Source organism: Zingiber officinale, chromosome 10A (assembly GCF_018446385.1).
Source record: "Zingiber officinale cultivar Zhangliang chromosome 10A, Zo_v1.1, whole genome shotgun sequence".
Classification (NCBI taxonomy): domain Eukaryota; kingdom Viridiplantae; phylum Streptophyta; class Magnoliopsida; order Zingiberales; family Zingiberaceae; genus Zingiber; species Zingiber officinale.
This window is the reverse complement of record NC_056004.1, coordinates 76,264,638-76,276,402: the sequence shown is the minus strand read 5'-3', so window position 1 is coordinate 76,276,402 and position 11,765 is coordinate 76,264,638. Positions and strand designations below refer to the sequence as shown.

The 11,765-nt window shown below is 36.2% G+C and overlaps 1 protein-coding gene across 1 annotated transcript; it reads right to left on the bottom strand.

The window, feature by feature from the left end:
* Positions 1 to 4,258: 4,258 nt before the first annotated feature.
* Positions 4,259 to 4,963, bottom strand: LOC122027736 (protein GLUTAMINE DUMPER 3-like). The gene is made up of 2 exons (XM_042586745.1): positions 4,516 to 4,963; positions 4,259 to 4,414 (listed from the first exon to the last, which is right to left on the bottom strand). Exons 1-2 carry the CDS (start codon positions 4,931 to 4,933, stop codon positions 4,377 to 4,379), a joined length of 456 nt encoding a protein of 151 aa, XP_042442679.1. The 5' UTR covers positions 4,934 to 4,963; the 3' UTR covers positions 4,259 to 4,376.
* Positions 4,964 to 11,765: the final 6,802 nt, after the last annotated feature.

Sequence of the window (11,765 nt, the reverse complement as noted above, 5' to 3'; positions counted from 1 at the left end):
ACCAATACTGACCTAACAATTTCGATGCAACTTATGAGTTTCAATGGCCTTATTAGCGGGCATAGCTACTCTATATGATTCACTAAGTATTTCAGCTCTGAGTCCTAACTCATAGTGAATCTTTTAAATATAAAAAAAATGAGTGGCACCACAATCAAATAATACATAGGCATTCATTTTGTTGATTAGAATGGTACCTACCACCATATCGCTTGCACCTTCCACCTCTTCTTGAGTCATAACGAACACCTGAGCATTGAGCTTATTCTCCTTTGATTTATTCTAGACCGCAATAGAATTTGACACTGTCCCTTATTTCTTATGTTTAGGACAATCCGTAATTTTGTTCCCCATCTTCCCACAGTTGAAGCATGCAACGGAGATCCTACGACATTCTCCAAAATGTTTGAAGTTACAAGTAGGACATGGCTTAATGCCTTGGGAGGGCAAAGTGAAAGGGGATCCTTTAGACGGGCCACTCGATAGGTTCGATCATTTTAACCTTTGTTCACTTGGGGTCGCTAACCCTTACAGGGTGGTTGCTACGATGGTAGCGATGACCATTAATTCTTCTCGGCTGAGGCTAACTCCTGGGGGAGGGTTTGCATCTTCATTGTTGTTTTGGGTTGGCGTAGTTGGGGTTATGGTTGTTTGGGATGGGTCTGTCAGCCATTTTCTAAAATTGGATGAGTGATGGTTCATGATAGTTCAAAGATAACTGCTTAAGTAATGACAATCAAATTTTGACATTCCTATGAGAAGGTAAAGGCAACCGGAAACCTTCCCAAAATGGCAAAAACGTGATTTCGGAAGTCTAAACGATGGAATTTGGTAGAAAAATGTCATGCATCACGATGATGGGATTGTGATTTTTGCTAGTTAGGTCGTTTCAGAGGGGCACTAGCCATTTATCAAAATTCCAACTTCATCAGATTTGCATACAAAATGTCCCAACTAGATTAGAACCTGGCTCTGATACCACTTCAATGTCACGCCCCGCGACCAAGGCGTGTGACACCAGCGTTGCTCACGAATATAAATACTCGAAAACAACAAGCCTCATAAAGTGGATACCAAACCAGTAATAGTATAACGAAAATATTGTCTTTACAATCTAAAAGTGAAAGCGTACAAATAAGGATAACATGAACTAAAAGGACGAATCACTTGGACACGACTTCATTACCAACCCCAAAACATCTCCTACTCCTCCTTCTCAACTTGTTCCTCGTCTTTATCTGGGGATGGGAGTGAGGGGGGTGAGTGCTTGGGGAAACACTCAGTAAGTGGGATCGATCGAACATAGCATGACAGAATACAAAATATAGCAAAACATTCAGAATGCATGACGAAAACATATTTCATGAAACATGACAAAAACACAACTTAAACGAAAACATATACTTTTAGCAAAACATTCAGAATTCATGATAGAAACATAATTTAAACGAAAACATATACTTCTAGCAAAATATTCAAAATTCATGACAGAAACATAACTTAGTCAAAAACAAAGCACTATTAATCATCTTGTTTTCCATGGTATTACTGATCAGTTCCCTATATGTAATTCCTCTAAGGGGTGAGGCCATATATCAGTTATTATTATTACCCACCGCATCAGGGCCATAACTTGTCATATCTTATCATGTTTTCGGAAATTCTCTTTTACTAATCAGCCCCCTATATGTAATTCCTCTAAGGGGTGAGGTCATATATCAGTTATTATTGTCACCGCATTAGGGTCATATATCGGTTATTATTACCCACCGTATTAGGGCCATAACTTATCATATCTTATCATATTTTTGGAAATTTTCTTTACCATATCTAACTTGAGTCATAACAGTGCATCTTGGCACAAAAAGAAATGAACTTGTAATATAAAATAATGAAATATAAACATATTCCGTAGCTATACTCGAAACGAAAAGCCCACCTACAGAGTCAGCAACTTCTTTGGCTTTGGACAGAAACTTTACGAGACTTAAACTTGATAAGATCTGTTAGGTACTAGTCTCTTGGATCGATAAAGTCTTGGAAGCACTACCGATCTCTTCCGGTAAAAGAAAGAGAAGAATAACCTGACGAGGGAGACTCAGAGAGAAAGAATTCACCTTTGAATCTTTCCGAGGATGGCTACTTATAGCCTCCAAGAAATACGAATGGTTAAGGTCTCAATTAATTCATCATTTATGATCTTCATTAATTAAGAAGATGAAGAGTTATAGGCTCCATGAATTCTTTATTCATGACCTTCATTATGATGACTTTTCAACTTCTTCATTAATTAACATTATGATGACCTTTCGAATTCTCCATTACTCATCATGATCATGACTATTCGAATTCTCTCTCTTTGTATCAAATAAATCCATATTTGATCTTGATCTCGACTAGCTTCCAATGTCATTGTTTATTTCTACGTGCTATGCGTGCGTCCCTCTAGGTTTTATACACGAAGACAGTGTAAATCCATACACAGACTAAGGTAACTGTCTAGCAACAGTGTTTAGCCACCCAACGTGATAAAAAATGTATACCACTATGAAATCACAGACATATAGGGCTGTAAACGAGCCGAGCCGAGCCGAGCCGAGCTTTGGGGTGTTCATGCTTGTTTGATAAGATAACCGAGTCGAGCCGCCGAGCCGAGCTTAAAATGAACCAAACTTTTGAAATGCGTGTTCAAGCTTGGCTTGGTTTATTTTTTATGAGCTTGAGCTTGGTTTGTTTAGATGTTATCAAGCTCTCAATTCAAGCTTGTTTGATTGTTTGAAACTTTTAATTGTTTGATTGGTTATTAAGATTGATAATTTAAATTTATTTATTTTATTTTATTATTTATTTAGCATATTGAAAAGAATTTTATTAATAAATATGGTTCGTGAACGTTGTTCACGAACATTGTTCACGAACATTGTTCACGAACGTTGTTCACGAACATTAACGAGCTGAACACATATGTGTTCAAACTTGTTTGTTTATCTTAACGAGCTGTTCAAGCTTATTTGTTTAATTAATATAATGTATATTGAACGAACATAAACAAGCTCTTACCAAGCCGAACACCAAGCTTGTTTATGAACGCTTAGTTCATTTACAGCCCTACAGACAGATAAGAGCTCCACATGTGACTCATTAAATTATCATGATGAAGAGCATAGAAGAAATATATGAATAACTAGACCCAACATTCGAAATCCCTAAGATCAAAACCGACACATGACATAAAGTAATCATAAGCTTGGGTTCAATTTTTTATAGTATTAAGATTTATAGGATTGAACCTAAATTAACCTTTAAAGATATGTCCACTAATATCCATCATCATGTTCAAAGTTGGATCTTCACATTTATTTTCTAGAGAATTTGGACATCCGAACCCTATGCCTTGGGAAAGAGGTTCCACATATTGCCCACTGGTGAATTGTATGCCACCCGGTAGCGATTGGTGTAAGGTTTGTTGTATCCGCCTCTCTTGTGCTTTGAAGTGGTGCATATGCTCCTTGTGAGACTCTAGAAACCCCAAAGGTCCTCTAAATCGGGGAGTTCGACAAGCGGATGGTTTAGCGATCAGAGATGGATCGGTCGATAGCAAGTGTTTGAGAGCCATGATTCATTTGAAGTAGAAAGAGGAGGTGCATGAGTAAATTAACAAAGTGAAAAGGCAGCTTAAAAATTTAGTTAGCGTTCAAATCCTTGATCAGTTCTTTCCGGTTAACAGAACCAATTCTATAAAAATAATTAAAATAATTTTTTTAATGGTTCTGTTTAAACTTTGTGTTATCCTATCTCACGTGCAAATGAGTCAAGTCGTTTGTGAGCCGTTCGCAAGTGACTCTGTTAAAACTCAACTCGAGCTCGAAGTTGATCAAGCTTGAGTCGAGCTCGAAGTTGATAGAGTTTGCTCGAGCTGTCAAGATTAAAAATTGAGCCGAGTTCGAGTCTAATTATTACTAGTTCGATGGGTGGTTGTTGTGTCAAACGAGTCCATAATTATATATATTTTTATAATATATAATATATTAATTTATTTATTAAAAATAATTAAAAATTAAAAAATTCAAATTAAAACTCGAGCTAAAACCCATAATCAAATATAAGCTCGAGCTCGATCTCAAACTCAATTCTACACATTCAAACAAAGTCAATCTCAAGTCAAACTAATATAAATCAAATCAAGCGAAGCTTGAGCTCACAGCTCAGCTCGTTTCGTTTACCGCATGCCTGCACTCATTTGTTTAGTTAACTTAGCTGAGACAACTGGGAATCATCCATATTCCTCCAATTCCTGAAGAAAAAGAAATAGCCAACAAATTTTTTTTTTCTCTTCCGACAGTGCGAATAATTCCAACGAAAGAGAGAGAGGGAGGTCAATTCGATCCTTCTCCAGTCGAAAAATCCTCTTTGGCTTGAATAAAAACAAGAACAAAAATAAAAAGATAACTCAAACATTTAATTCTTGGTTAACGAAATTGCTCTGGCTCTGTTCCTTTCGGATTGTATCTTTACCTTTGATCACTCCTGCCACTTCTGCCTTCTCCGCCTCTTTGGCATTCTGTCGAACGTTTGCTGAGCGTGCTCCTCGGCTCTCCACCGCCGTCGCTAGGTGCGTCGGCTTCTCCTCGCCCGCCATGATCACCACCACCTTCTCCTCGTAGCACGGCGGCGCGTCAACGGGCATGGAGGAGGGCTTGACGTACAGCTCCACGCTGGATTCCCCGGCGTCGAGGTAACCGGAGAGCTTCCAATATGAACATGCGAGGATCAGGAGTGCCAGGGCGATGAGGCCGAGCATGGCAGCCAGGCCGCCGAAGAGGTAGGCCACCGGCGACTGCCATGCCAGGTGGGCGCCTCCGCCAGTCGGCGCTGGCCCCACGACCGCTGCTGCCGTGGCAGCCGTGGCGTTCAGAGCTGCCGCTGCTCTCATCTCACAGTTGATTTGCGTTTACCAGAGGAGTTCGGTGGGAGAGTGGGGGAGGAGAAGGGATTTTATAAGAGGAGAGAGAGAGACGGGAATGGCAACAGGTGTTATTAAAATAAAAAAAAAAGAATAAAAAATTAGTGAAATTTTAATTAAATTATAAAAAATTAACATAATTTCAGTTTGCCCCATTTCTTTTACACTTTTCACTTCTCTTAAATTTTGAGAAAGAATGCTTTATTGATTAGAATTACTTACATTGTAAAAAGAGCACTTTGACTTGTTCCAAGCACCCAAGCTATCTATCTAATTTGACTCGTATGATCGATTCATCTGCATAATTGGTCTTCTCTTCCAATCCGTTATACCAACTTGGCTATATATATATATATATATAGTAAGGTAAAAATTATCGTTCTGCATATTTAAAGAGTCGAATTTGATCATAATCGATTGGTAAAGTCTACGAATCAATTGGTAGACGAAAATCAATCCAAACAGTAGCCTTATAAAAAGGATTTTGAGGAAGATTCTCAACACTAGTTCTTGAGGGTTTGGGAGACAAGTACTGATGTATTTCCTACCACCAAGAGGCAATCTAAAGAAAAAAAAGAGCAAGCAAAGATAATGCAATTCTTTTGAGCCATGATAAAAAGAATGTTGGAAATAGATTTTATCATCTTAGTGCTTGCTATCATGAAAATAGGAAGTATGATATTTTTAAGGATAATTATAAATCATATCATACTAGAACAACTCTACCTGAGGATAGAAAAGTAGAAAATAATTTAGTCAAGAATCATAAGGAAATTAGACACATGCTTAGAGAAAAAAATGATCAAGGCATTCATGAAAAGTCAAGGATTAATGACTTAAAAATAGAAAATCAAATTTTGAGGTCAGACTTTATTAGCTAGAAAAACCCTTAGGAAAATGGCAAATGAAGTAAAAAGGTCCAAGAAGAGAAATCTAGGCTTACATATACAAGAATCATCTAAGATCAAAAAAGGTTTGGAATACAAACCTAAGTTCAAGGATAATGTGTCCTCGTACCATAAAGTTTCATATAGCTGTGGAACTAATCCTAAGTCTAAGAGTCAAGTCAAGGTTACAAGGAAGATTATCCCTAGAGTTGACTTTGAGAAGGCTAGTATGACTAAGGATTCTAAGAAGCCAAGGAAAGTCATTAGAAAGGTAACTAGGAAGTTATTCCTATTGAATACCTAGTAGACCCAAGGAGCACTAATAGGTATTAGATTCCTAAGAGCGTAATTTTTTTACACTAAATGGATTTAGAATGTGTCAACTCTAATTGGAAGGGTAGTTAATCTAATTATGGTGAAGTTGACACTTTATGATATTTTGAAGGTATTGTGACACCTTAAAAATGAGAAGTTAATTTTTACTCTTGAAGAATTAAAGTGTACCAATAATATTTTTTTAAGTATTAAGATTAATCGAATTGGCACAAATAGGATAGAATTTAAAAGTGTGTCAAGTTGGGATTTTGTCACATCCTAGGGAGATAGGACTGACTATGTAAAATCGCCATTTTGACTTAGCAATTAGTTGATGACACTTAGTTAAAAATCTAAGTATTTTATTATGAGTCATAAAGACTATGCTTGTATATCTATCACATGTCATGGTATCATATTTTGTATTCATTTTTATTATGAAAAAATGTTACATGTTATACGTACATCATTAAGTTATGATAGTTTTTCTTTTGAAAAATACTCATTTGATATAAGTTATAATCATTATCATGCATTGTTTTAATTCCTTATAATTAAGGACAATTGTATTAATTGTGATCCTAGGTAAGATGATCAAAGTTAAAATGTCTAAATAGAGATGTATGATCCTTTGGTTATGAAACATATATTTTTATCTCATAAGATCATAAGATGACTTGTATGTATATTGAGACATATTAGATACAAATGAGATGATAGGAGAATGAGTAAAACTCAATATATTGATTTATTTCATCTATTTGAGTTTTAGTTTCATCAAAATACATTAATTTTGAGAAGGTTAATCATGGGGAAAACTAATGTATAAGTCATATGTATTTTTCCATAGATCATGATTAGAAATTATGTTTGAAAACCATTTTAAAATTATTTTGGAAAACCTTGGTGAAGTATATTTGTTGATAGAAATCACCATTGATTAGTTTGATACAAAGTTAGAGTTAAACATTGAAATTTTCAATGGTTTATAACTTTGTACCATTCTTTGAAAATAAGATATATTTTCTTAGATAACTATTTTCCCCTGATAATATTTAACAAGGGGAATGTCTATAAAAAATTTTATGATTTTTTGAAAATTATAAAATGACTTATAAATTTCTGAAATTCGGTTTGAAAAATTAGAAATTCAGGTTTTTAAGTCACCAATCGATTAAGGTCAATTGCCAATCAATTGGTAACTGCATTTTTGGCTAAAATAGGTTATTTAAGTCATCTAAGCTCACTCTTTGGTATTTTAATTATCCCTAAACTTTTGGATAAACATTCAAAGATGATCTTCTTAATGAAAATAAGAAAAGGATGGTTAAAAGAAAAGAATGAGAATTTGAAAAGAAAGTTTAGATTCAAGGTTAAAATTTTAACCTCAAGACTTAAACTTTTGAAAATTTATAAAAGTTTAAGAACTTCAAATCATTATTGGTATTATGATTAAAGTAGAAGCATGCTTTGAGAGAGAAGTCCACTTAAAAGGCATGAATTGTATATAAAAGGGGGAGATTTGAAGGATTGAGAAGAAAGAAGTATTAGGTTGCAATGGTTGCAAACAAAGTCCCACATTGAAAATATATGGAAAAGATCATGGACTCATAAGGGAAATATATTTCCATTGGTGTGAAGCTTTTTGGGTAGAGCCCAAAATTAAATCATGCGGCTTAGGATCAAATTGGACAATATCATACCATTGTGGAAATATCTAAATTCTTTTGGTCCTAAAAATTGGTATCAGAGCTTGAACTGCCAGAAGGATTAACCATCGACTGTGCAGAAGAGTCATAATCTAATCGACCCATGTGGGTGGAATATTAACCTCTAATAAAGGAAATGGGGCTCCCATGTTTAGATAAAGATGACCAGACACTAGGCAGAGAATTCCTAATTATGGCTAGGAAAGGAAGTCCTAGTAGGTCGGTTAGACCGAGTGGCAGAAAAGTCCTGAGTGAAGGATTAGATGACATCAAGCGGATATGCTTGAGGGGGCAGTCCTTTATTTGAGAAGGGATTGTTGGGTTGTAATGGTTACAAATAAAGTCTCACATTAAAAACACATGGAAAGGACCATGGACTTTTAAGGGACAGATATCTCCATTGGTATGAGGTATTTTGGGTAGAGCCAAAAAATAAAACCATGAGAGCTTAGGCCTAAAGTGGACAATATCATACCATTATGAAAATTTTTAAATTCTTTTGGTCCTAATAGGAAGATGAGTGTATGCTTAAGGTTAAGCATTATTGTGATGTTGAAAGTTAAAGATAAATGAATCTTGAGAAAAGATTTTTGATGTGTACTAATGGGGGAGAATATAGGGTTTAAGTTATGAAACTCTCACTCATGCTTTAGCATGAGTAGAAGGAAGTTGGGATAATGAATTAGCCTAACTTAAACATATTGTCAAACATCAAAAGGGGACAAATTGTTGGTGCAATCATTCTTAGGTCAAGATTGACCAGTTTGACTAAGCTCAGGTTAGCTCGAGCTAGAGTTTTAATGTTTGACAATATGTGAAAGTGAAGTCGAGTAAGTCAAAGGAGCACTGGAAAATTTACATGGAAAGTCTTAATTAGAGGATAAGTAATAGAAAGTGTTAACTGGAGGTTAGGCAACGGGAAGTCCTAACTGGAGGTTAAGCAATAGAAAGTCCTAACCTCCAGGCAATGAGAAGTCCTAATTGGAGGTTACGCAAGGGAAAGTCCTAACTGGAGTTTAGACAATTGGAAATCCTAACTGGAGGTTAGATAATAGAAAGTCCTAATTGGAGATTAGGTAAGGAAAGTCCAACTGGAAGTTAGGAAAAGTCCAAGTGAATCCAAGGTTGACTAGACACTTGGTAAAGTCCAATGGGAAGTTGGTAGGGGAAGTCCAAGAGGTCAAAGGTTAACCAGACAGGTAATCAAAAGTCCAACAGAAAGTTAACAAAAGGAAAGTCTAAGTGGTTCATGGGTGACTGGACAATTAGTGGCGAGGTGTGAAGTCCTAGCAAGTTAAAGTTGACCGGATGTTAGGCAATGAGGAAGTTCCAACATAGCAAACTTTTGAAAGTCATAACCTTTGACTGGGATATTGGAATGAGGAGATTTTTGATGGCAAACAAATCTTGTTTAGAGATCTACACTTTTACTGCTCGCCAATCGATTGGTTTAATTGATTAGTGATTCAATCGATTGGATTAATCGATTGGTATACTATAGTAGCAAACAGAATGTTGCAGAATCAATTGGCTTTAGCGATTGGAAATAACTAATCGATTGGTGAATCATACCGATCAACTAATAAGGTAAAAAATAATCATTCTATAAATTTAAATGGTCGGATTTGATAACAATTGATTGATAAAGTCTACCAATCGATTGGTAGGTAAAAATCAGCCCAAACAGTATTAGCACACTATGGGAAGGGGATGATTAGCTCCAATCACTTTGTTGATGATGATTTGCAGCGAAAACTTAATGAAATGTTAACACCCTTTATTTTACTTGGTATCCACCTCCTTGAGGTGATTAATCCAAGGGGTTCACTTTCCTCACTATCTCATCCACTATGAAATATACTCATTCTCCAGAATAAACAGGAGGAGGAGAAGCCTTGTACAATCTCACAGCAAGAATGCAATGAAAGAAAGAAGTATATACACAATACAAATAAAACCTTGCTTGATTGATCTCTTGTTGGTTGTAGATGTCTCTTGAAGCTTGGAAAGTGCAACAATCCTTCTCTTCTAAAAGCTCTAAGAACTAGCGAAGAAGGGCGGAGAAGAAAAGGTAATTTGAATCCTTGCGAAAATGCCTTTTATTCAAGATCTAAGGTTTCCAATCAATTGGCCTTACCCCCAATCAATTGCCTTGTTAGATCCAAGTAAATTTAATCTTCCAAACCTTGTAATGACTCTTTTCTTCTTCTCTCAATTGATTAGTCAATCAATTACAAGGCTTCTTAATCGATCACATAATCAATTTAGAAGCCCACTATTTGTCACAAGATTCTCCCAATCGATTGGGAAAGTTCAACATAGTAAAATACTATGCTTCGTGAAAACCCCCGCTTCAATCATTTACCAAATCGATTGAAGAGGGATAAATCGTTTAGTTAATTGATGCAACGCCTCTCTGTTCTCATGAGAAGATCCCCAATTGATCACCAGATTGATTGACTTTGGCCCAATTGATTACCCAATTGATTGTCAAACCCTAACTCACTTAGCCTAGGTCTAGAATTTCCTTGCCCAACATCTGATCAACCGTGACTTGTTGGTACTTCCTCACCAAGTGTCCAGTCAACCTTTGATCCACTTAGACTTTCCATCTCGTGTCAACTTCTCGTTGGACTTCCAATCACCAATTGCAGTCCTCCTTGATCCACTTAAATTTTTCTCTTGCCTAACCTTAGTTAGGACTTTTCTCTTGCCAACATGTAATCCTCCTTAATCCAATTAGACTTCCCTTTGCATAACCGTAGTTAAGACTTCCCTTTGCTAATGTGCGGTCGTCTTTGATCCACTTGAACTTTTCTTTACGTAACCGCAATTAGGATTTTTCTTTGCCAATATGTGGTCCTCCTTGACCCACTTGAACATTTCCTTGCCTAACCCTTGAGTTAGGACTTTCTCTTGCCTAACCTCTGAGTTAGGACTTTACCCTTGCTAAACCTCCAGTAAAACTTTATTTTGCCTAACCTCCAATTAGAAATTTACCTTGCCTAACTTCTAGTTAGGAATTTATCCTTGCCTAACACTCAAGTTAGAACTTTACTAGTTAAATATTCGGTCTTCCACGACCTACTTGACTTTCATCATACATATCATCAAGTATTTGATCAACCTTGACCTACTTAACCTCTTTTAGATATTTTCCAAACATATTGTCTAAACATTAAAATTTAAACTTGAATCCACTTAAGTTTAGTCAAACTGATCAACCTTAATCTAGGGGAGATTGCACAAACAATCTTCCCCTTTTTGATGTTTGACAATATATTTAAGTTAGACTAACCCATATTAGCCAAATTCCCATGTCAAATGCATGCATATAGGTTTCTAACTTAAACCCTATATTTGCTCTCCCTTTGACACACATAAAAAACTATTCACCTTAAGAGTCAATTTTGTCAAAAGAACTCAATGAAAGACATATCTTTTATTGTATCTTATGCTCAACCTTGAGCATAACTTCATCACAATGAAAATTTCTAATCTTCTATTATTTCCAATGCTCATCCTCGAGCATTTATAATAATGAAGGTTCCCTACTGTAGAATCATAAAGTCGCTAGAGGAGGGGTGAATAGTGATTTTTTGAAAATCAAGAGCGAATTATGCACAAAAATAGAAAATAAAACTTGTTACCGATAAACAGAAAGGAAAGTGAAGTATCTCGTTCCACGAACTTCGAAGTAGCCTTTTGGTGTCGTCGAAGTCTTTTTGGAGCAGTACTTGAATATGAAAGTTGTAGGAAATGATATTCTAAAGTTGTTGATCGAAAGCCCTTATATAGGCCCATTCCGGACGCTTGGAACCTCTCCGGTCGCCTGGACCATGCTGACGTGGCTCGCCCAGTGAAACGCTCCAACTCAGCTCCTAGATAAGT

Coding starts and splice junctions, on each gene's coding strand:
- LOC122027736 (XM_042586745.1), bottom strand. CDS start 4,933: ATGAGAGCAGCGGCAGCTCTGAACGCCACGGCTGCCACGGCAGCAGCG. Junction 4,415..4,515: donor AGTGGCAGGAGTGATCAAAG/GTAAAGATACAA, acceptor TTTTTATTCAAG/CCAAAGAGGATTTTTCGACT.